General features: G+C 70.6%; 1 protein-coding gene across 1 annotated transcript in view; it reads right to left on the reverse strand.

The window, feature by feature from the left end:
• Positions 1-23,791, reverse strand: part of LOC129203637 (SCO-spondin-like) — a 47,383-nt gene that overhangs the window by 12,081 nt on the left and 11,511 nt on the right. The window contains exons 2-55 of the mRNA XM_054818438.1: positions 22,360-22,480; positions 22,008-22,220; positions 21,793-21,875; positions 21,520-21,690; positions 21,229-21,440; positions 20,856-20,958; positions 20,518-20,676; positions 20,312-20,397; positions 20,081-20,203; positions 19,824-19,986; positions 19,029-19,269; positions 18,670-18,808; positions 18,423-18,549; positions 18,115-18,287; positions 17,769-17,990; positions 17,453-17,618; positions 14,648-14,900; positions 12,543-12,723; positions 12,064-12,158; positions 11,726-11,982; positions 11,482-11,616; positions 11,190-11,392; positions 10,936-11,063; positions 10,721-10,830; positions 10,365-10,514; positions 10,006-10,099; positions 9,476-9,876; positions 9,085-9,315; positions 8,817-8,990; positions 8,416-8,652; positions 8,123-8,245; positions 7,904-7,995; positions 7,592-7,817; positions 6,384-6,536; positions 6,150-6,290; positions 5,851-6,036; positions 5,617-5,767; positions 5,388-5,547; positions 5,241-5,295; positions 5,032-5,142; positions 4,690-4,908; positions 4,471-4,598; positions 4,121-4,262; positions 3,845-4,030; positions 3,575-3,740; positions 3,420-3,489; positions 3,282-3,339; positions 2,149-2,277; positions 1,849-2,019; positions 1,199-1,363; positions 762-941; positions 496-618; positions 259-385; positions 3-128 (exon numbers count right to left, since the gene is read on the reverse strand). Coding sequence (XP_054674413.1) covers positions 3-128; positions 259-385; positions 496-618; positions 762-941; positions 1,199-1,363; positions 1,849-2,019; positions 2,149-2,277; positions 3,282-3,339; positions 3,420-3,489; positions 3,575-3,740; positions 3,845-4,030; positions 4,121-4,262; positions 4,471-4,598; positions 4,690-4,908; positions 5,032-5,142; positions 5,241-5,295; positions 5,388-5,547; positions 5,617-5,767; positions 5,851-6,036; positions 6,150-6,290; positions 6,384-6,536; positions 7,592-7,817; positions 7,904-7,995; positions 8,123-8,245; positions 8,416-8,652; positions 8,817-8,990; positions 9,085-9,315; positions 9,476-9,876; positions 10,006-10,099; positions 10,365-10,514; positions 10,721-10,830; positions 10,936-11,063; positions 11,190-11,392; positions 11,482-11,616; positions 11,726-11,982; positions 12,064-12,158; positions 12,543-12,723; positions 14,648-14,900; positions 17,453-17,618; positions 17,769-17,990; positions 18,115-18,287; positions 18,423-18,549; positions 18,670-18,808; positions 19,029-19,269; positions 19,824-19,986; positions 20,081-20,203; positions 20,312-20,397; positions 20,518-20,676; positions 20,856-20,958; positions 21,229-21,440; positions 21,520-21,690; positions 21,793-21,875; positions 22,008-22,220; positions 22,360-22,439 — 8,498 coding nt within the window. The 5' untranslated portion in view covers positions 22,440-22,480. The remainder of the gene's footprint in view (positions 1-2; positions 129-258; positions 386-495; positions 619-761; positions 942-1,198; positions 1,364-1,848; positions 2,020-2,148; positions 2,278-3,281; positions 3,340-3,419; positions 3,490-3,574; positions 3,741-3,844; positions 4,031-4,120; positions 4,263-4,470; positions 4,599-4,689; positions 4,909-5,031; positions 5,143-5,240; positions 5,296-5,387; positions 5,548-5,616; positions 5,768-5,850; positions 6,037-6,149; positions 6,291-6,383; positions 6,537-7,591; positions 7,818-7,903; positions 7,996-8,122; positions 8,246-8,415; positions 8,653-8,816; positions 8,991-9,084; positions 9,316-9,475; positions 9,877-10,005; positions 10,100-10,364; positions 10,515-10,720; positions 10,831-10,935; positions 11,064-11,189; positions 11,393-11,481; positions 11,617-11,725; positions 11,983-12,063; positions 12,159-12,542; positions 12,724-14,647; positions 14,901-17,452; positions 17,619-17,768; positions 17,991-18,114; positions 18,288-18,422; positions 18,550-18,669; positions 18,809-19,028; positions 19,270-19,823; positions 19,987-20,080; positions 20,204-20,311; positions 20,398-20,517; positions 20,677-20,855; positions 20,959-21,228; positions 21,441-21,519; positions 21,691-21,792; positions 21,876-22,007; positions 22,221-22,359; positions 22,481-23,791) is intronic.

The raw sequence follows: 23,791 nt of genomic DNA on the forward strand, positions 1-23,791 counted from the left end.
ACCTGAACCTCTCCTGCGTCCCTGCGCCGCAGCCGCCATCACACCGGGTCCAGGGCGACCAGGCCGACCAGCCGCAGTCCACGGCACAGGCCACGTCCTCACACGTCACCGTCCCATCCCGGCACACGCTGGGGACAGGCGTGGGCTCAGCCACGGGACGGGTGAGGGACACCCCCAAATGCCCCGGGGGGGGGGGTCCCTGCCTGCAGGCAGGACCAGGGTGCAGGCAGGGAGCAGTGCCGTGGTGTCGGCGCTCACCATCGGCGGCAGCCCCGCAGGAAAACCTCGCCGGGCAGCCGGTGCTCCTGGGGCAGGTGGCACCGGCACTGGCTGGCGTTGACGCAGCCGCCGTCCTGCAGGTACAGCCCCGGCGGGCACCGGCAGCCTGCCCGGTGGTGTGACTTCAGCACCGGCGGCACCGGCATCCCCCACCGTCCCCAGCCCCCCCGTTCTGTCACCATGCTGTCCCCAGCCCCCCCCAGCCCCATCACTCACCCTCCTGGCAGGGGCTCGGGCAGGTGCCGTTGGCGCTCAGGTCCCCGCAGGTCTGGGGACAGGGGGGCACCCGCCCCCCCTCGCAGTCCCCCGCCCGCACAAACACCATCTGGGGGCTGCAGGCTGGGGGGGGGGGCAGAGATGCTTAGGGTCGGGGTGCTCCCCCCGTCACCCCGGTGCCCTGCGTGTCCCCAGCTCCCAGACCCCCATAACTCTCTGCCTGCATGCCCCCCCCCCCCCCGGGGGTCCCCCCATGCTCCCCGTACCTGAGGGGTCCCCGCAGGGCTGCAGGTTGCAGGGCTGGGTCTGGAGGGTGCCCCCGGGACAGGGCTGCCCCCCGTTCTTGGGCGGGGGGTCGCTGCAGCTCCGCACTCGGCTTCGCATGCCCCCCCCACACTCGGCGTCGCACGGGGACCAGGACCCCCAGGCCGCCCACCCGCCGGGCACTGGGGGGGGGAAGGTGGGGGGCAGGGGGGGCGCCGGCTCCCCTCTGCCCCCCACCCACCCATGCTGCCCCATTGCTCAGCCACAGGACCCCCCCCCCCCGCCACCCTGCCACCATGGGCACGGGCCCCCCCCGAAACCCCCCTACCATTGGGACCCCCCAGCTGGCCTGGGGATGGGGGTGTCCCGGCCTGTGGGGGTGTCCCGGCCTGTGGGGGTGTCCCAGCCCGTGGGGGGGTCCCAGCCCAGGACCGGGTACCTGGACAGGCACGGAGGAAGCAGGCGCGGGTGTCGAGGCGGGGGCGGGTGCAGCCCCCCCCGGGCAGGGCCCCCCGCAGCAGGGCCCGCCGGCGCAGGGTGACCCCCAGCCCGCAGGAGCGGCTGCAGGGACCCCAGCCGCCCCAAGGGGACAGGACACAGTCGGCTGGGGGGGCAAGGTGCAGGGTCAGGGCTGCCCTGGGGACCCCCCCCTTGCTGCGGGGGAGGGGGGGCAGAGCATCCTCTGGGGCTGCCGGGGCCGCTGATCGCCCCTTCCCAACCAGCTCCAGCTCCCTGTGCCCACTCTCAGACCCCCACCCTCGATCCCCCCCCCCCTCAGTGCCCCCACTCTCAGACCCCCAGCCTCGATCCCCCCCCCCCTCAGTGCCCCCACCCTCAGACCCCCAGCCTCGATGCCCCCAACCTCGGTGCCCCCCAACCCTCTTGCCAAACCAGGCTCAGACCCCCCCCCCCCCCTCCAGCCTCGGTGCCCCCCAGCCCCGGTGCCCCCCCCCAGCTCCCCAGGGCAGGGCAGGCAAACGCCCAAGTGGCCAGACGCCACGGGGACGGCGGCCAGAGTTGGCCAAGGGCAGGAGACCCCGGTATGAGGCGGTCGCCCCCCCCGACCCCCCCCGTCCCCCCCCGGCATACCGCAGCTGTGCTCGTCGGAGCCGTCAGGGCAGTCGGGGTGCAGGTCGCAGCGCTTCTCGGGGGGCAGGCAGCCCCCACTGCCGCAGGAGAACTGCTTGGGGGGGCAGGTGGGGGGGGCCCCGCCTGTGTGTGGGGGCCAGGCCGTGGGGCTGGCGGAGGTGGGGGGGCCACCTGCAGAGCAGGCAGGGAGTGGGGGTCACTGTGGGCAGCCCCCACCCGCTGTGGGCAGGGTTGGGGGGCTTGGCTCCCCCGAGAGGGGGGTCTCCGTAGCTGGGGGGGCCCCAGGGGGGGGCGGCTCACCGCAGTGCTCCTCATCCGAGCCGTCCAGGCAGTCCTGGTGCCCATCACAGACCAGGGCCGCATCCAGGCAGCCCAGCACCCCGCAGGAGAACTGGCCCCGCGGGCAGAGCAGCCGGGGCAGGGCTGGTCCTGGGGGGGGGTATGGGGGGCACAGCCCCCCCGTCTGTGGGGCTGGGCACGGCACCCAGCCCACAGCACCCCTGAACCCACGGCACCCCTAAACCCATGGCACCCAGTCCACAGCACTCCAGCCACACAGCACCCCTGACCCCACGGCACCCCAATCCCACAGCACCCCAGCCCCATGGCACCCCCAATCCCATGGCACCCCCAGTGCCACGGCACCCCCAATCCCACAGCACCCCAATCCCACAGCACCCCCGTCCCATGGCACCCCCAGCCCCATGGCACCCCCAATCCCGCAGCACCCCCAATCCCACAGCACCCCCAGTGCCAGGGCAGTGAGCTGGGTGCTGCCCCCCCCTTTGCCCCAGGGACCCCCATGACCCCGTCCCGCTCCCCAGGGGCCACGTCGCCTCGGGGGGGGGGGGGGCTGTGCCTGTCCTTGGACCCTCCACGCCCGTGATCCCCCTCACCTGGGGGGGTCAGGGGGGACACCCCTGCCAGACCTAGGGAGTGCAGTGCCGTGACCCCAGGGGACACTGGGGAGGGTGCGGCGGAGGGTGGCCCCCCGGGGGGTCTGGTCTCCATTGGCAGGGTGCCGGGGGGTGTCGGGGTGTCAGAGGGGGCTGGCAGCCCGGTGGGGGGGGCACCGCTGAGCTGTGGCTGCCCAGAGCCCCCCAGCCTGGCCGACGCTGGTTCTGTGGCCCCCGGCACTGTGGGGCTGGTGGCTCCGGGTCGGGGGGTGCCCTCGGCTGCGGTGGGGGGCTGGGGGGGGTGCTCAGCCCTCGGCTGCCCTGTGTGGGGCAGGACCCGACTGGGGACAGGGGCAGAATGTGCCCTGGCAGCTCCCCCCCAAAACCCAGGATGCCCCCCCAGCTCAGAGCCCCGCAACAGCCGAGGACCCCCCCAGCCCAGGACTCCCCCTCCAGCCCTGTATGCCCCTCCGGACCCCCCCCAGGGCCCCCCCAGGCCCTGCTCCCCCCCACCTCGTTCTGCCCCACGGCGGGTACCTGGGGGGGTTGGCTTGGTGCCTTTGGGGGGCAGCCGGGTGCCCGTCCCTGGGGACGCCTGCACCGGGGCAGACAGGCGTCACCCACTGCCACCCCCCGTCACCCCCCCCCCGTCCCCCCCCACCCCCTGGGACTCACCGCGGCCGTGGGCACCGATGGTGGCCGGGTGGTCGGCAGCAGGACACCGGCTGCCACAGGGGCCGCGGGGCTGGAAGAAGCAGAGCTGGCGATGAGGGGTCACCCACCCTGACCCCCCAGCTCCCGCGGGACCCCCACCCTCCCGGCACCGGTACCTGGTGCTAGCGGGGGTCTCGCAGCTGGCCTCATCGGCTCCGTCGGGGCAGTCGGCGATGCCGTCGCACCTCTGGGATACCGGGAGGCAGCTGCCGGAGCCTGGGCAGGCGAAGTGGGATGGGGGGCACAGCCCGGGCACTGAGGGGGTCGCCGGGGGGGCCAGCCCTGTGCAGGGTGGGCAGCGTTGTCATCGGGGGCAGCCCCCAACGGCTCCGGACCCTTCCTGGTGCCGGACACCCCCCATGGCGCTGCGGCCCCCGCCCCCTCACCGCAGCTCAGCTCATCCGAGAGGTCACCGCAGTCATCGACGCCGTCGCACAGGGCGCCGTGGGGACCCCCGGGGACGCAGCCCCCGTTCCCGCACTGGAACTCGCCCACGCCGCAGGGACGCTGGCTTGGCAGCACCGGCATCGGCACCGGCATCACCGTCACTGCCCCGAGCCGGGCAGGGGCCACTTTGGGGAGAAGGCAGAGGTGGGCAGGAGAAGGGCTCCAGGGGGGGTGCGTGAAGGGGTGTTCCCCCCGTTGCCCCCCCAGCCCCGTACCTGGGGGGCAGCCCAGCAGCTCGGCGCGCAGGACGATGCGGTTGTGGAAGTCCTGGGGGAGGATGCGGACGAGCCGTGCCTGCACCATGCGTCCCAGCAGCCGCACCACCGGCGTGCCGGCGTCCCAGTTACCCTGGAAGAGCTGGGGGGGGGGGGGGGCGGGGGGGACAGGCAGGGGTGCGCAGGCAGGGACGGGCAGCAGGGCACGCACACCTGAGCATGAGCACCACGTGCACGGCCTCGTGCACACACCCACCGCTCCACATGCACCCGGTGCCGGCCCCGCGCGTCCCCCGTGCACCCCCCGATGCCCACCCGCTCCCACGGTTGCGCCCCGGCGCAGGCGGCACCTTGGCCTCGGGCCAGCCGCCGGCGGGGACCTCTCGGTAGCGGTGCCAGCGGGCGCCGTCGGTGCTGAACCGCAGCAGGAAGGCGGTGACGAAGGCGTCGGAGGAGCCGGCTCCTTGCACCACCACCCCTGCGGGGGGACAGGCGGAACGTGTCACCGGCACCACCCGCACCGCCACTGGCACCGCCGGCAGCGCCCGAGGCGTTGGATGGGCACCCACCGGTGATGTTGGTGGGCTCCAGCAGGTCCAGCTGCAGGAAGGGGGGGTCGGAGAGCAGCGTAGGGTAGGCATCATCCGGGGGGGCCCAGCCCCGCAGCTCCTGCCCGGGGTCGCCGCCGTGCAGGCGGGCAGCGTGGGCAGGGGTCCCTGCCTGCTCCGAGGAGGCGGTGAAGCTGCTGTCCGGCAGGGAGGCGATGCCCAGCGGGCGGTAGCAGGGATCTGCCGGGACAGAGGGCCGGGGGTTGGGGGGGGCCTGGGAGGACACCGACCCCGGTCCCTGGCTGCCTGCACCCTGCCCACAGCCAGCTGCCCAGCCGTGGGGGGGGGGGTGTCCTCGCTTACCGCCGAGGGGAGGCAGCGGGAAGGTGAGGAGGGGGCTGCTGGGGGGCTCTGCCGGCATGGTGGAGGGGGGCTCCGCCGTCAGCGTTGGGAGGACGGCCGTTGCGTTGTCACCTGCAGCAGGGACAGACACCGTGCAGCCCGTACCGGGGCAGCCCCCACACCACGGGGACAGGACCCCCCCGCTGCGGCACTCGCTCCCCCCGACTCACCCGCCGGGGCGCAGTAGCAGCAGGAGTCCCCGCGGCCCTCCACCAGCACCTGGCCCTGCGGGGGGGGTCACCGGCACTGTCACCGGCACCGGCAGGGAGGGGACCCCTTGAGCCCCTGGGGGCTGCTCGAGCCCCCCCAGCCCTCACCTGGGGGCAGCCGGTGGCGCGGCGGGGGCAGTAGGGTGAGCACCGGACGGCCAGGCTGGGCAGGCACTGGCAGACGCGGCAGGGCCCTCCACGCCAGCGCTCGCCGGGGGCACGCCGCTGGCCCTCGTACTGGCACTGCCGGCACGGCGCCGTCTGGCACCTGTGGGAGAGAGGAGGTCGGCGGGGAGCCCGCCCCCCCCACCCGCCACCCCCCGTGCCCACCCCTCACCTGCGGGCCTTGCGGTAGATGCCGTGGCAGTGCCGGCCGCCGCCTCGCCGGCTGGGGTTGGTGGGGCTGCGGAAGGACCACTGGACGCTCTGGGTGCCGCAGGGCCCCGGGCACTCGCCCCACGCCGACCACGCCGACCAGCCGCAGTGCACTGCCGGCACGGGGGGCACCGACTCAGCGGGGTCCCGGAATGCCCTGCCCGTCGTCACGGTGCTGCCGCGTGCCGGGACCCACCGGTGCAGTCAGGGTTTTGGCGGCAGCGCCGCAGTTGCCCGTCCAGGCAGGTGCAGAGGCGGCAGTTCACCTTCACCAGTTGCCCCGGCCGGTACCGCAGCCCCCCGGCCTGGCAGGGGCACTCCCGTGGGCGCACGCACCGGCCGCTGCCGGCATCCAGCACCAGCCCCGCCGCGCACCAGCACCCTGCGATTGGTGGGGGGGGGGGTTGGTGGGTCATGGCTGGCCCCTCGCCCACACAAAGTAGGGGGTCCCCCGGGGCGTCTGCAGCCGCCCCCGTCCCGTTCCCCCCACCTCACCTGGACTGCATGGCCGGTCCTGCCGGCAATCGGTGCTGGCGGCGAGGTCGGCACAGGACGCGGGGCAGGGAGCGCAGGGCTGGGGCCGCAGCCCCCCCGGGCAGGTGGAGGCGTTGGGGCAGCCCCCCGGCTCGCAGGCACCTGGGGCGGGAGGAGCAGGGTCAGCCCCCTGGAGCCCACCCACCCCCGGAGCCCACCCCACCTGCGGAGCCCCCCAGCCCCACCGGCACCCACCCATTTCGAGTGTGGCGGGGGACGTGCCGGGAAGCTCGGTGCAGTGGCGGCCGCCGTTCTGGGGGGGCTGGCAGTCCCGCTGCCGCAGCCGCACCCCACCGCAGCCCCCCGTGCAGTTGGACCAGGTCGCCCACTCGCTCCAGGAGCCGTCCACTGCGGGCAGCGGGAGAGGCGTGAGGGCAGGCAGCCCCTGCCTGCACCCCCTGCCTGCACCCCCTGCCTGCACAGCCCTGCCTGCACACCCTCCGGCACCCCTGGACATCCCTACCTGGGGGGGACCCCGCTCCCAGCCCAGCAGCCCCAAACCCCTCGGCAGCCCTGGCTGTGGACCCCCCCCCAGGCCCCCCGGGTGCTGCTGGCCAAGGGACACCCCGAATCCCCCCGGCAGCCCTGGCGGCGGGACCCCAAACCCCCAAATCACACCAGCCGTGGGAACCCCCTGAACTCCTTGGGCAGCCCCAACCACGGGAACCCCCAAATCCCCTGGGCAGCCCCAGCTGTGGGAACCCCCAAACTCCCCCAGCAGCCCTTGCTGTGGGAACCCCCGAATCTACAGGGTGAGCCCAACCACAGGAACCCCCAAAATCCCCTAGCAGCCTCAGCCATAAGGACCCCCAAATCCCCCAGGCACCCCAACCATGGGAACCCCCTGGGCCGCTTGAGTAGCCCCATCCATGGGAACCCCAAGCCCCCCAGGCAGCCTCAGCCATGGGAACCCCCAAATCACCCCAGCCATGGGAACCCCCTGAACCCCTTGGGCAGCCCATTGGGGTGATCTAGGGCAGTATTGGGGTGCTCTAAAGAGATATTTAGGTTCTCCATGGGGTATCGGGGTCCTATAGGGAAATAATGGGTTCCTAGAAGGGAGTATTGGGGTGCCCCAGGGGGTATTGGGGTGTCCCAAAGGGGATTGGGGTGATCTAGGGGGGTATCAGGATGCTATAAAGGAGTATTGGGGTGTCCCTGGGGGGTATTGGGAACCCCCATGGGAACCCCAACCCCCCTGAGCAGCCCTGGTGGTGGGAACCCCCAAATCTCATGGGTAGACCCAGCCATAGGGACCCCCAAACCCTCCAGGCACCCCAACCACGGGAACCCCCTGGATCCCCCCCGGCAGCCCTGAGGGTGGGAACCCCCAAACTGTCAGGCAGCCCCAGCGGTGGGACCCCCAGGCCCCTGTGCCAGCCCCCCCGTCGCTGCCCGCTCACCAGGACAGGCGATGGTGAAGCACTGCTGCTCCTGCGCGGCCTGGCCGCGGCACCGGTGCAGCACGCCGGGTTGGTGCTGGCGGCAGCCCCGCGCGCGCCGCTGCAGACCGGGGCCGCAGGAGTGGGTGCAGGCACCCCAGGGCCCCCAGGGCCCCCAGACCCCGCAGTCCTGCTCATCCTGGGGCGGCCCCCCCCCGGCCCCGCAGTCCGGCACGCCGTCGCACACCTGCGGCACCGGGATGGTGCTGAGCCGGGAGGGGGGGCAGCGCTGCGGGGACCTTCAGGGGTGGGGGTCCGCCGTGCCCCCCATACCTGCTGGAAGGCGACGCACTCGCCCCCTCCGCAGTCGTATTCGGCGCAGGGACCCCCCGTCCGGTTGCTCCCGCTGGCGGGGAGGTGACCCTCTGCGGAGGGGACATGGGGTGGCTGTGGTGGGGTCGGGGGGGGGGGCTGTCCCCAGCTGTGACCCCCCTGGTGCTGCCCGGCTGCAGCCCCCCGCCAGTCCCCCTCCCTTTCCGGGGAGCCCCTCACCACAGGCCAGTTCGTCCTCGCCCCGGGGACAGTCGGCGGCACCGTCGCAGACCCTCGACGTGTTGAGGCACACGCCGTCATCGCAGGCGAAGTGCCCCGGGCATGGTGGGATGGCGGTAGAGCCTGTGCCGGGGCCAGGGCGCCGTCAGGTGCGATGCCGCAGGGAGACCCCCAAGAGCATCCCACCGCCCTGGCTGCCACTGGGGAGGGCGACACCGCGGGGGGACCCCGAAAGAGCGTCCCAGTGCGCCGGCGGGGATTGGGACGCTGAGGGCAGCCCCGCCGCGGCTCACCGCAGTGGTCAGTGCTCTCGTCAGAGCGGTCGCGGCAGTGGGGGACGCCGTCGCAGAGGTGGCCGTAGGGGACGCAGTCGGTGCCGTGGGCGCAGGGAAAGTGTCCGGGCTCACAGCCGCCGGCGCAGCCCAGCTCATCGCTGCTGTCGTGGCAGTCGGCCTCGCCGTCGCAGAGCCAGCCCCGCGGCACGCACTCCCCGCTCCCGCAGGCGAAGGCGTAGGGGCCACACGCTGGTGCTGGGAGCGGTGGGTCACCGCGGGGTGCCCGTCCCCATCGCGCCCCCATCCCCGCCCAGCGCCATCCCGGCAAACCCCTCCGTGCCGGTGCAGGGGCCGTGGGGCAGGGCAGCGGGGAGCTGTGCAGGGGGGTCTGGCTGCCCCACGGCACCGCTGCCCCTCACCTTCCGAGGCGTTGGCGGGTGTGGTGGGCACGGCAGCGGGCAGTGCCGCCGCACACGCCGCCGGGCTCTCGTCCCAGCCGTCCTGGCAGTCGCGGACACCGTCGCAGACTGTGGCCTCACCAACGCAGGAGCCGTCAGGGCAGGGGAGCTGCCCGGGGGCGCAGGTCAACCGGTCTGGGGCGGGGGGGGGCAGACGGTACCACGGGGTGATGCTGTCGCAGGCAGGGGGTCCCGGTGGGGGGGGGGGTTCAGCCTCGCAGCCCCTCACCTGGGCAGAAGGCCTCATCGGTGCTGTTGGCACAGTCGCGGTGGCTGTCGCATACGGCAGACGGGGGCAGGCACTGGGCGTCCGGGCACTGGAAGTGGCCAGGGGGGCAGACGCAGCCGCGCTCATCGCTGAAGTCGCCGCAGTCGTCGCTGCCGTCGCACCGGTGAGGGTACGGCACGCACCGGCCCACCGTGCAGCGGAACTCGCCAGCTTCACAGCTCGGGCTGCAGCCTGCAGCGGCAGCGGTCAGGGACCCCTGCTGCGGGGTACAGACCGCCAAGGACCCCCACCGTGGGGCACAGCATCCCTGCATCCCTCTGCTCTGGGACCTGGGACCTCCGCTGTGCCCCCCCTCCCCGGGACCCCCGGGATCAGCCGTGGGGCCACTCGCCTGCCTCGTCCGAGTCGTCCGCAAAGCCGCAGTCCAGCTCCCCATCACAGACGCGTTCCGGGGGGAGGCAGCGGCCGCTGGCACAGCCGAACTCGGGGGGGACGCAGGCGGAGGGCGGGCAGCCGCTCTCGTCGGAGCCGTCGGGGCAGTCGGGCACACCGTCACAGCGGGTGCCCCAGGCCAGGCACTGCCCGCTGGCGCAGCGGTGCTCGTGTGGGGCGCAGCGTGGGGCGCAGACCTCGTCCGAGCCATCCCCGCAGTCTTCCTCGTTGTCGCAGACCCAGGCGCCCGGCACGCAGCGCCCATCGCTACGGCAGGCGAACTCCCACTCGGCGCAGCGTGGCTCAGCCAGGCAGGGCTCCGGCGAGGACTGGCAATGCCACCGACCCGCCACGCACGTGCTGCGGGGATGGCGACGGCTCAGCCCCGGGGTGCTCTCTGCCATCCCGGTGTCGCCGTCCCCACGGCCTGGCTGCTGGCAGGTGCCAGATGGCCATGCTGGCCCAACACCGTGCCAAGCGGGGACTCACCAGTTCTTGCAGCCCTGCTGCACCGCGGCACCGGCAGGGAAGGCGAAGCCGTCCCAGAAACACGGGCACTTGGTGGGCTCGATGCAGCCGCCATCTGCCAGTGGGAAGGGGAGGAGGCGTTGGACCGCAGCGACCCGGCCCCAGCACGCGGCTGAGCCGGGCTGAGCCGCCGGCGCCTTGTGTGGCACCCAAAGCCGGGTCGAACCTTGCGCTGCAGAGAGGAGCCGTGGGCTGGGAGGGGGTCGGGGCAGGGTGGGTGCAGAGCCCCATACCCAGGATGGGGGAAGCCCAGCATGGGGGAGCCCCACTCCAGCCCCACACCGGCCCCACACCGGCCCCACGCCATCGCCAGGACTCACCATGCAGGACCCTCCCTGGGGGGCAGAAGCAGCCCTCCAGGCAGGACAGGTCCTGGCAGTGCTCGGGGGGCTCCTGTCCGAGGCTGTGGCAGGTGGGGGGGCAGGGGGGGCCGCAGGCGCTGTACTCCAGCCCCCGGTCACACTGCAGGGCTGGAGAAGGGGGTTGGGCAGGGTAGAGCCGCCTGGCCCCGCTCCCTCCCCACGGTGCCACAGGGGTTCAGACCCCCCGATTCCCGATGCCAGCCCCTCCGGCCCCATTGCCACGGCTGGATCAGCCACGGGACCAAAGCCAGACCCCCCCCGCAGCCCACCCCAGCCTCGACTGGCAGCCGACGGGGACAGGGACAGTGACTCACGGCACAGCTCCTGGCTCCTCCATCGGATGTGGATGCCGTGCCGGCCGCACTCCTCGGCGTAGGTGGCAATGGCCGTGCACAGGCACTCGCAGTCCCCCCCGGAGTCGCAGCTGCCGGCAGAACGTGGCAGGTGGGTGCCGGATTCGGTGGGATGGGGGTGGCAGGACCCCCCCCGGCTCAGGGACCCCCTGCCCGCTGCTGGTCCTGACGCTTACCCACAGGCGTCGAAGACGCACCAGTCGTAGAAGCGCTGACACGGCACCGCCTCGTGGCACGGCGCGAAGAGCCGCTGGCGGAGGATGCTGCAGCGCCGGCGGGCCCACGTCGCCCGGTGAGGGCTCTCCTGGGGGGCCGGCATCGCCGTCAGACATCGTCCCTCAGCCAGCCGGGCACCAGGGCCACCCCCCGCCTGGCCCCCCCCCACCGTCCCTGCACAGCCGCCCCAGTTCCTCCCCATCCCCGTCCATACGGTGCAGGGGTGCCGTGTGTCGGTGCTGTCGACCTCGGGACAGAGCAGGCTGAGGCGCCAGGAGTTGCCGAAGAGGTCGGCGGTGGGCTCCAGCACCCCTTGCCGGCTGGCAAAATCGTTCTCGGCGTCGCCGTCGAAGTTCCCGCAGAGCCCGGCCACACGGCCCCGGTGCTGCGGCTCCAGCCGGATGTACACCCGTGTGCCTGGGGCGGCACAGCACGGCGCTCAGCACCGGCAGCCCACCGCAGCACGGCCAGCCCAGGGACCCCCCGGCCCCTCCAGCGGGTCTCACCTCCATCCCAGAGCACCGCCAGCCCCAGGCGGGAGAGGAGGAGGAGGAAGAGGCCGGCGCGCTCCAGCGTCAGCCCGGTCCCGCTGTAGACTTTGGGGGGTCTGACCGAGACGCCGTTCACTGTCACATCCCTCCCTGCCGGGACAGGGTGGGCTGTCAGGGGCAGCGACCCCCGGCACGTCACCATCCCCATGGGGGAACCCGTCCCCGCGTCCCCCATCCCCGTGCCCCCCTGTCCCCTCACCCCGCAGCATGTGCACCACGGTGTTGCCCATCACCACCACCACCGACTTGGTGCAGGTGACGCCGCTGGTGCCGCAGGGGACGTTCTCGGCGGTGACGGCGAAGAGGCCGGCCGTCTCGCGCGCCAGCAGGTACTCGCAGTCCCCCAGGAAGGAGAAGGCTCGCCCATCGAAGGTGACGTAGTGGGGGTCCCCCGTGGCCGTGCAGGTCCCCGCGCACTCCTCCCGGCCACAGTGCCAGCGCTGCTGCCGGCACACACTGCGGGGGATGGAGCTGAGCACCGGCACGGCCGTGGGGCATCCCCAAGGGATCTGGTGGCGAGGAGGGGGGGGGTCTCACCAGGTGTTGCAGTCCCGGACGATGGTGTCGTTGGGCCGGTACAGCCGCCCACCGTGGTGGCAGGGACACTCCTCCGGGGACACGCAGTGCCCGTCCTGCCGGTGCCAAACCCCTCGAGTGAGCGGGGTCTGGGGGGGGAGCGGGGGCTGCCAGCCCCCCTGGTGCATGGGGTGCTCTGGGCAGGCACCACCAGAGGGGCTGGGACCCTCCAGTGCCCCTCGTCAGCCCCTCACACCCCACGTCCTTAATGCCCCAAGTCCTCTGGACACACCATCCCAACACCCCAGGTCCCCTGTCTCCCCCAGTCCCCTCATGCCCTGGCTCCCATGACCCCCAACTTCCTCAGCCCTCCAGCCCCCCAGTTCTCCAGCCCCTCAGCCCCCTGATGGCCCATGTCCCTTGGCTCCCCCAAATGCCTGGTCCCCCAGTGCCCAGCTCCCCCAGCCCCCAGGACTCCCCCCAGGAGGGGGGTCACTCACCAGGAAGAGGGTGCCGGGGGGACAAACGCAGCCATCGGTGATGCCAGAGCAGGTGCCGTTGGGCTCGGCGCTGTCGCAGCGGCGCAGGCAGGACCCCGGGGCGTGAATCAGATCCCCAGGGCAGAGGGCAGCCGCGGGGCAGGGGGCTTCGGCACAGCGCCAGGACCCACCAGTGCAGACACTGCGGGGAGGTGTGCGGTGAGGGCAGCCCCCCAGCACCCCCCAGTATGAGGACACCCCATCCAGCAGGACCCATCACCATGGTCCCTGCATCCCCATCCCATCCCCATCCCCATCCCATCCCATCCCATCCCATCCCATCCCCATCCCATCCCATCCCATCCCCATCCCCATCCCATCCCATCCCATCCCCATCCCCATCCCATCCCCATCCCATCCCCATCCCCATCCCATCCCCATCCCCATCCCATCCCATCCCATCCCATCCCCATCCCCATCCCCATCCCATCCCCATCCCATCCCCATCCCATCCCATCCCCATCCCCATCCCATCCCATCCCATCCCCATCCCCATCCCATCCCCATCCCATCCCATCCCCATCCCATCCCCATCCCATCCCATCCCCATCCCCATCCCCATCCCATCCCCATCCCATCCCCATCCCATCCCCATCCCATCCCATCCCCATCCCCATCCCATCCCATCCCCATCCCCATCCCATCCCCATCCCATCCCATCCCATCCCATCCCCATCCCATCCCATCCCATCCCCATCCCCATCCCATCCCCATCCCATCCCATCCCATCCCCATCCCATCCCATCCCATCCCATCCCCATCCCCATCCCATCCCCATCCCATCCCATCCCCATCCCCATCCCCATCCCATCCCCATCCCATCCCATCCCCATCCCCATCCCATCCCATCCCCATCCCATCCCCATCCCATCCCATCCCATCCCCATCCCATCCCATCCCATCCCCATCCCATCCCCATCCCATCCCATCCCCATCCCCATCCCATCCCCATCCCATCCCATCCCCATCCCATCCCCATCCCATCCCCATCCCATCCCATCCCCATCCCATCCCCATCCCATCCCCATCCCATCCCCATCCCCATCCCATCCCCATCCCCATCCCCATCCCATCCCATCCCATCCCATCCCCATCCCATCCCATCCCATCCCCATCCCCATCCCATCCCGTCCCATCCCCATCCCCATCCCATCCCATCCCATCCCCATCCCATCCCATCCCATCCCATCCCCATCCCCATCCCATCCCATCCCCATCCCATCCCCACCCCATCCCCATCCCCATCCCTTCCCATCCCATCCCCATCCCCATCCCCATCCCATCCCCATCCCATCCCATCCCCATCCCATCCCATCCCATCCCATCCCATCCCATCCCCATCGCATCCCCATCCCATCCCCATCCCATCCCATCCCATCCCCATCCCCATCCCATCCCCATCCCATCCCATCCCATCCCATCCCATCCCATCCCCATCGCATCCCCATCCCATCCCCATCCCATCCCATCCCATCCCCATCCCCATCCCATCCCCATCCCATCCCATCCCATCCCATCCCATCCCATCCCCATCCCATCCCATCCCCATCCCATCCCCATCCCCATCCCCATCCCCATCCCCATCCCCATCCCATCCCCATCCCCATCCCATCCCCATCCCATCCCATCCCATCCCATCCCCATCCCCATCCCCATCCCCATCCCCATCCCCATCCCATCCCCATCCCATCCCCATCCCCATCCCCATCCCATCCCCATCCCCATCCCATTCTGTCCCACATGAAGCCCCTTCCCCAGGAGAGATTCTGTGGGCTCCTCCTGGGTCCATGCCACCATCCCAGGGCTGGGTCCCCCCACCAGCTCCTCTGGGGGGGCCGGGCTTTTTGTCAGTGGCACCGGTGCGCCGTGGCAGGGACGTTCAATGAAAGCCACCTATCCCGCGGTGCCGTCCCAAACGGGCCGTAGGGGGATTTCATCAGACGTCTCCCACCGCCGCCACATCCCGCAGCACCGGATCGGTGTTCCTTGTCCTGCCCAGCCCCTGTCAACCCCACAGCCCCTGCCCGGTCCCTGCCACCCCCCCGGGCACTGGCTGAGCCACGCACCAGGCGTTGCAGCCCCGGTGGATCTGGCTGCCAGGAGCGTAGAGCTCGGCACCATGGCGGCAGGGGCAGGCGCCCGGCGGGACGCACTGCCCACCCTCAGCCAGCACCAGCCCGGCGGGGCAGTTGCAGCCGGGGACGCAGAGCCCATCCAGGTCAGGGCAGGAGCCAGCCCCGTCCAGGCGCAGGTCGGCGCAGGTCCGGCCGCAGGGATGGCCACACTCCAGGTACAGCTGCCCCCCGCCACATGGCACGCCTGCATGGATGGACATGGGAATGTCACCAATGGCGGCATCCCTGTCCTGCCCTGCCCCGCTGCCTGCACCCCCAGCACCCGGCCCCTCCCTGCTGTCACCTGGCATGTGGTAGCAGCATCCCCATCCCATCCCCATCCCATCCCCATCCCCATCCCATCCCCATCCCCATCCCCATCCCATCCCCATCCCCATCCCCATCCCATCCCCATCCCCATCCCCATCCCCATCCCCATCCCCATCCCATCCCCATCCCCATCCCCATCCCATCCCCATCCCCATCCCCATCCCATCCCCATCCCCATCCCCATCCCCATCCCCATCCCCATCCCATCCCCATCCCCATCCCATCCCATCCCCATCCCATCCCCATCCCATCCCATCCCCATCCCCATCCCCATCCCATCCCCATCCCCATCCCCATCCCATCCCCATCCCCATCCCATCCCATCCCATCCCCATCCCATCCCATCCCCATCCCCATCCCCATCCCATCCCCATCCCCATCCCCATCCCCATCCCATCCCATCCCCATCCCATCCCCATCCCATCCCCATCCCATCCCCATCCCATCCCCATCCCCATCCCCATCCCCATCCCATCCCCATCCCATCCCCATCCCCATCCCATCCCATCCCCATCCCATCCCCATCCCATCCCCATCCCCATCCCCATCCCCATCCCCATCCCATCCCATCCCATCCCATCCCCATCCCCATCCCATCCCATCCCCATCCCATCCCCATCCCATTCCCATCCCATCCCATCCCATCCCCATCCCATCCCCATCCCCATCCCATCCCCATCCCCATTCCCATCCCATCCCAATCCCATCCCCATCCCATCCCATCCCATCCCATCCCCATCCCATCCCCATCCCATTCCCTTCCCATCCCATCTCATCCCCATCCCATCCCAATCCCATCCCCATCCCATCCCATCCCATCCCCATCCCATCCCCATCCCATTCCCATCCCATCCCATCCCATCCCCATCCCATCCCCATCCCCATCCCCATCCCCATCCCATCCCCATCCCCATTCCCATCCCATCCCAATCCCATCCCCATCCCATCCCATCCCCATCCCCATCCCCATCCCATCCCAATCCCATCCCCATCCCATCCCATCCCATCCCCATCCCCATCCCATCCCATCCCCATCCCATTCCCTTCCCATCCCATCCCATCCCCATCCCATCCCCATCCCCATCCCATCCCATCCCCATCCCATCCCCATCCCATTCCCTTCCCTTCCCATCCCATCCCATCCCATCCCCATCCCCATCCCATCCCATCCCCATCCCATCCCCATCCCATCCCCATCCCCATCCCATCCCATCCCCATCCCATCCCCATCCCATCCCATCCCCATCCCATCCCCATCCCATCCCCATCCCCATCCCATCCCCATCCCATCCCCATCCCCATCCCATCCCCATCCCATCCCCATCCCATTCCCATCCCATCCCATCCCATCCCCATCCCATCCCATCCCCATCCCCATCCCCATCCCATCCCCATCCCCATCCCCATCCCATCCCCATCCCCATCCCCATCCCATCCCAATCCCATCCCCATCCCATCCCATCCCATCCCCATCCCCATCCCATCCCATCCCCATCCCATCCCCATCCCCATCCCATCCCATCCCATCCCCATCCCATCCCATCCCATCCCCATCCCATCCCATCCCCATCCCATCCCCATCCCATTCCCTTCCCATCCCATCCCATCCCCATCCCCATCCCATCCCATCCCCATCCCATCCCCATCCCATCCCATCCCCATCCCATCCCATCCCCATCCCATCCCCATCCCATCCCCATCCCCATCCCATCCCATCCCCATCCCATCCCCATCCCATTCCCTTCCCATCCCATCCCATCCCCATCCCATCCCCATCCCCATCCCATCCCATCCCCATCCCATCCCCATCCCATTCCCTTCCCATCCCATCCCATCCCATCCCCATCCCCATCCCATCCCATCCCCATCCCATCCCCATCCCATCCCCATCCCATCCCATCCCCATCCCATCCCCATCCCATTCCCTTCCCATCCCATCCCATCCCCATCCCCATCCCATCCCATCCCCATCCCATCCCCATCCCATCCCCATCCCATCCCATCCCCATCCCATCCCATCCCATCCCCATCCCATCCCCATCCCATCCCATCCCATCCCCATCCCATCCCCATCCCCATCCCCATCCCCATCCCATCCCATCCCCATCCCCATCCCCATCCCCATCCCCATCCCATCCCATCCCCATCCCATCCCCATCCCATCCCCATCCCCATCCCCATCCCCATCCCATCCCATCCCCATCCCCATCCCCATCCCCATCCCATCCCATCCCCATCCCCATCCCCATCCCCATCCCATCCCCATCCCCATCCCCATCCCCATCCCATCCCATCCCCATCCCCATCCCCATTCCATCCCCATCCCATCCCATCCCATCCCCATCCCATCCCCATCCCCATCCCCATCCCCATCCCCATCCCCATCCATCCTATCTCATTCCATCCATCCCCGCCCCTGCCCCGCACCGCAGAAGGTCTGGTTCCTCCAGGAGAGCACAGCTCCCTCCTGGGCACACTGCCGGGCGTAGGCAGCCAGCGCAGGGCACAGGCAGCGCTGCCCGCCCCGGCAGGCACAGGCGTCGTGCAGGCAGAGCTGGAGGAAGGGCTCTGGCTCCACGACCTGGTGGCAGGGCTGGGGGTGGGAGGGGGCACGTCGGGCTGCGGCGCTGGCGCTTGGCACCCCACCAGGCACCAGGAACCAGGCACTGCACACTGGGCACCGGGAACTGGGCACTAGGCACCGGGCACCCCGTGCCCAGCTGGGGTGGGGGCCTCTCGGCACCTGGAAGGGCGGGCTGTGCAGGACAGCGCAGGCAGCCTCGGCGAGCTCCCGCCGCCCGGCGAAGGTGCTGCAGGGCTTCAGGGGGAAGGGGCTGAGCATGGGGCAGTCACTGGATGCCCGGTACTTGTTGGCGAAGGCGGCGACACCGGTCTCCACGTCACCTGCCGGTGTGGTGAACTCATCCTGCTGGTTCCAGTTGTAGGTGCCGCAGAGCCCCCGCACCTGCCGCAGCGGCACGTGGCTCAGGATGGGCCCTGCGGACCCCTGCAGCCGGGATGCATCCCACCGCATCCCAGCCACTGGGCACTACCACGGCGGCACGGCACAGCTGGGGACCGGGGCTCACCTTGTTGGCGAAGGCGGGCTGGAGGGTGATGTAGGTGGCGGGGGTCTCCAGCCCCCAGAGGACGTGGGCCCCGAAGGTCTGGAGCAGCAGGAAGGAGGAGGATGCCCGGCGGACGCTCAGCTCGGTGCTGGTGAAGGGCAGCGTCACCTCCTGCTCGCCCACCGTCACTTCGCCTGTGCCGGGAGAGCGGGGGGATGTCAGGGCACGGCCACTGGGCTGGCACCGGCCACAGTGGGGACACCAGGGCACAGCCCCCAGGCCAGCACCCACCACCTCGCCAGGGCACAGGGACCGTCCCCATGGGTCACCTGTGCCACGGAGGCGGGCGGAGGTCCGGCGGGTGCTGACGGAGAGGGACCGGAGGCAGCTGAGGGGCTGGCGGCCATCGCAAGCCTCGTGCTCGGCTGTGATCAGCAGCTGCCCCTCCACGAAGTCCTGGAGGGGGGCAGAGACTATGCTGAGCCCCCTGCATTGGGGTGCCCCCCCCGGGCAGGTCCTCGCTGCCCCAGCCACCACTGCGGCCACCATCCTGGCCACCGTGGCAGCCACCCTCACCTGCACCAGGGTGTAGGCACAGGCGCCCAGGAAGGAGAAGCGCCGGCGGTCGAAGGTGACATAGTGGCGGCCCCCCAGCACCGCACACTCCCCCGGGCACCGGTCCTGGCTGCAGAGCCATTGCCCGCCCTGGCACGTGCTGTGGGCACAGGAGGGGACGCCAGGCTCGCTGGGGGGAGATGCCATGGCCACCCCGCCTCCTGCCACCCCAGGCACTGACAAGGTGGGCGCTTGTCCCCCACCCCAAAACCCAGGGTGCGCAGGGCATCGTGCCCATCTATAGGGTTTATCCTCCGGTGGATGTAAGACCCCCAGCCCAGCGGTGCAGGATCTGGCCCCCGTGCCCTGGCATTGCTCACCACTTGTTGCAGCGCTGGTGGATGCTCTGGCCCGGGGCGTAGCGCTGGCGGCGGTGGTGGCAGGGACAGGCGCTCGGGGGGACGCAGAGCCCCCCATCCTGGTAGAGCCCTGGCGCACACTCGCAGCCACCGACACAGTCCTCACGGCACAGCCCCTCCTCGGCGCTGCCCACGGCTGCGCAGCTGGCAGGGCAGGAGGAGACGCAGTCCGAGAACCGCTTCCCCGCGCCGCACCGCCGCTCTGCCAGGATAGACGCCACACTCAGCACCGGCAGGCTCGGCACCGACAGGCACACCACTGACTGGGGGGGGCACACACAAACCTTTGCAGTGCACCCAACTGAGGGGTGCATGCACAAACAATTGGGGTGCACAGGACCGGTGGGTGCATGCACAAGAATTCAGTGTGCAAGCAATTGGGGGGTGCACGCACAAGCAGTTGTGGTTCACACGACCGAGGGGTGCAAGCAGAAATCTTTGGGGTGCACATGACTGATGGGTGCATGCACAAGAAATTGGGGTGCACGCAATTGAGGGGTGCATGCAACTGAGGGGTGCACACACAAGCCTTTGGGGTGCACCCAACTGAGGGGTGCACACGCAAGTCTTTGGGGTGCGCGAGACCAATGGGTGCCTGCATAAGCCTTCGGGGTGCACATATCTGAGGGATGCACACAACTGGGGGGTTGCATGCACGAGCCTTTGGGGTGCTCGGCATGGTGGGAGCCGCCAGCGCAGCGGGGGGGGGGGCAGCAGCAGTGAGGGGCCGGTGCCGGAGCCCCCCCCAGTCCCTACCGCAGAAGCCTGGCCGGCGCCAGTCGATGTAGGTTTGGTGCTGGGCGCAGTCCCGTGCATAGGCGGCAAAGGTGTCGCAGACGGCGGCGGGCGGTGAGGGCCCAGCGTCCCCCTCCCGGCACAGCACCTCCAGGCACGCCGTGTAAAAGCCGTCAGGGTTGACCTGGCACAGGGGCAGTGGGTGAGGGCAGCGGGACAGGCACCCCCCAGTACCCCTGGCACCCCTCAGCCCCCTGCGGTGCCGGGCGCCTGCTCACCTTGCCGTGGCACTGGTGGAAGGGCTCGGCCAGCAGCTTCCTGCAGACGGCCTCAGCTGCCCGCCGTGCCGTGTCACCCACCGCGCAGCCGGCGCCGAGCTCTGCTGCGTCCCTGCAGGCGGACTGAGCCGGGGGGGGACACCCTCAGAGCCAGGGCAACCCCCCAGGGACCCCAGCCAGACATGGGGGCCAGCAGCCCCGGCCCCCCTGGTACCCAGCTCTGTCTCGTACCTCTGCGCTGGCGTCCAGGATCTTCCAGGAGTTGCCAAAGCTGGCGGCAAAGGGGGCCGTGTCCCCCCCCGGCTGCAGGAAGTCATCTGGGGACACAGGGAGGGCTGGGGCAGGCAGGGGGACACGGCACACGGCACCGGCACACGGACACAACCATGGCCTCGGCACGGGGATGGCAGAGGCGCTGCTGGTGAGGTGACACTTACCGGCAGGGTCGTCGTTGTAGGGGCCGCAGAGCCCCCGCGTGCTGCCCCACAGCTCGGCATCGACCGTCACGGTGACTGCCTGGCGCCCGTCCGAGGTCACCCGCACACCCAGCCCGCTCGCCACAGCCACCCAGTCACCCCGCCACGTGACGCTGATCCCTGCCGGCACCGCAGACACCTCCAGCTGCAGCTGGGTCGTGTTCCCCCCCCGGCTGTGGCTTTGCCGCTGCCAAGCCGTCACTGCCTCGCCGTGCCACCCAGCATCACCCGGGGGCTCGGCCCCACCAGCAGCCTGGGATCGGCGGCAGCGGGGCCATGGAGCATCACGCCGCCCTCACCGTTGTGCAGGTACGGCTGTCCCTCCGGCACCGCCACACTGTTCACGGAGACGTTTCGGCCCCGGCTCACCACCGTGTCCATCCCGAAGGTCATGTGCAGTGCCTGCGGCAGTGCGGCGGCAGCACGGTGTCAGCCGGGGCGGGGGCTGGCTGCCTGCGGTGTGTGCCAGTGCTGCCGGGACCTCCCCAGCTGCAAGCAGCCTCGGATGCCACAGCCGTGCCGGGGCACACCACGGGGCTGTGACAAGCTGTGGGGACCGACCGATGGCCTCCCCTGCTCCCGGACTGACTGTCCATGGGGGAAGCAGAGACCCTGGCTGGGCTCCCTCTCCCCCCACCCACGAACACACCCTACCGCGGGGACGGCCGGTACCCGGGGATTGCCAGCAGCGATGGAGATGGCCCAGGTGCCGGTGGCGGCAGCAGCCAGGCTGTAGGTGCACTCGCCGGAGAAGTGGAAGTGCCTCCCGTCGAAGGTGCGGTAGCGGGATCCGGCCCAGGTGAGGCAGCCGGCTGAGGGACCCCGGTGCCGGGTGGCCGCTCCCCGCAGGGACATGGCGAGTGACGGCTGCGGGGACGCATCATCTGCGGTGGGGAGGCAACGCCGCTTGGCAAACACCCCTACGGGAGCCCCCATTCCTCCCACCGGCACCCCCAGACCTACCGGCGAGGGGCAGGCTGGTGCAGGCGAGGCAGGGCGCGGTGGAGCCATTCCTCCAGCTGTGCCCCCACGGGTGCTGGCAGCACTCAGCCAGGCTCATTGCGGAGAGGTTGCGGCTGCTGGCGTCATCCTGGCACTGCCACGTGCCGTAGCAGTGCCCCAGCGAGCCTTCACCTGCGGCACAGGGACGCGCCTCGTCTCCGCCGGTGAGCGCCGGGCGCCTCAGTGGCCGCGTGCCGAGTGGCAGGGACGGCACATTGGTGCCACCGCGCCTACCTTCGGTGCAGTGGGGCCCGCTCCAGCCCTGGCAGCAGGCGCGCAGCGTGCGGTTCCACACCACCGGCCGCATCTCCGGGGGTCTGTGGGGCAGGGGGAGCCTCGGCATCAGGCGGGGGGCTGGGGGGCATGCAGCATCGGGTCGAGTGCCCCCTTCTGCGTCCCACCCTGGCATCACCCCCGCGCCGTGCACCGCACATCCCCGTGGCACTCACCTGTAGATGTAGCAGAGGGGGGTGCTGGAGCCAGGCTGGGCATCGCGGTGGGGCTCGCCGCGGTCCCCGCCGTAGGCCTGGCGCATGCGGTCCTGGTCGATGTGCCAGCCCGCCAGGCTGTAGTGGTAGAGGCTGGAGCAGGGTACCACGTCCTCACGCCGCGGCGTCACCTCCTCCTCTGCTGTCACCTGCACCATCCGCTCACACCACCGCCTGCCGTGGCACCCCGTCACCTGCTGCAACAGCACCCACCCCGCCCCCCAAAACCGGGCTGGGGCCAGCACCCCCCCACCGTGCCCCATCCCGGGCACCACACGGTGACGTGGCACAGCCCCCGGCACAGAGGACTTACCCGGTGGCTGCTTCCACCGCAGCTGCCCAGAGCAGCAGGGAGGCCAGGACCCTGACAGGCACCCATGGCACCCCGGCCATGCTGCACCGTCCCCCGGCCACGCTGCGCTGCACCGGCCACCCTGGCAGAGGACGACCTGCGTTACCGGCAGAGCAGCCCCACGGCCGCAGCCCCGGGGACACCCGGCACGTGCTGCCCCAGCAGGGAGCGAGGCATCGGGGTTCAGCGATGGGGACAGGGGGACATGGGCAGGGACCGTCCCCAGACCCCGTGGGCAGCTCCCCAGGATGGGGGTCACCCCAAGATGGGGCTCCCTCCCCACCCCAGCCCCTCTTACCTGGGGCCGCCTGGACCCCCGCTCTGTCCCAGCTGGCTCCAGCACTGCCGCCCCCCCGGTTTTATGGGGTGGGACCGGCCGGCGGGGGCCATCTGTGGGGCTGGCAATTGGGGCCAGCTGCCGGCTGGGGGCGGGAGCTGCAGTGGGACCCCCCATCACCCCGTCTCCAGGGCAAAGCCCTCAGGACTGTGCAGGGGGGGCCGGACCTGGAGCCCCCCAGGCGGCTCTGCACAGCGGGGTCACATCCTGCATCCGGCACATCTTGGCATTAGGGATTAGGGCTCTGCCCCCCGCCCCCCCGGCACAGATGGACCAGGATACGGCCCGGCTGTGCCTCCCCCCCAACACGGATGTGCCGTGACCCCACGTCCTGGTCCTGCTCATCCCCCCCAGGAATGTCTGGGGGGCCCTGGGCCCCTGCCCCCCCCCCGGGATAGAGACCCCCAACCCACCCCACAGGGCCAGGGACACCCCGGGTGGCTCCCACTGCCCCATGGGACATCACCCCCATCTGCTGCCAGCCCCACGGCCACCCCCCATCTCCCTGCCCCGTGTCCCCCCTGTGCCCCTCCCACCTCCATAGAGTCATAGAATCCCAGAATCGTTTGGGCTGGAAAAGACCCTTAAGACCACGGAGTCCAACCGTTACCCCAGCACTGCCCAGCCCACCACTAACCCATGTCCCCAAGCACCACATCTACACGGCTCTGAAATCCCTCCAGGGACGGGGACTCCACCACTGCCCTGGGCAGCCTGGCCCAGGGCTTGACAGCCCTTTGGGGGAAGAAAGGTTTCCTGATCTCCAGTCTAAACCTCCCCTGGCACAACTTGAGGCCGTTTCCTCTCGTCCTATCGCTTGTTCCTTGGGAGAAGAGACCGACCCCCACCTGGCTACACCCTCCTTTCAGGGAGCTGTAGAGAGCCATCAGGTCTCCCCTCAGCCTCCTCATCAGACCACCCCAGTTCCCTCAGCCGCTCCTCATCAGACTTGTGCTCCAGACCCTTCACCACTTGGTTGCCCTTCTCTGGACACGCTCCAGCACCTCAATGTCCTTCTTGGAGCGAGGGGCCCAAAACTGAACCCAGCACTCGAGG

This window comes from Grus americana, chromosome 2, assembly GCF_028858705.1.
Source record: "Grus americana isolate bGruAme1 chromosome 2, bGruAme1.mat, whole genome shotgun sequence".
Classification (NCBI taxonomy): Eukaryota; Metazoa; Chordata; class Aves; order Gruiformes; family Gruidae; genus Grus; species Grus americana.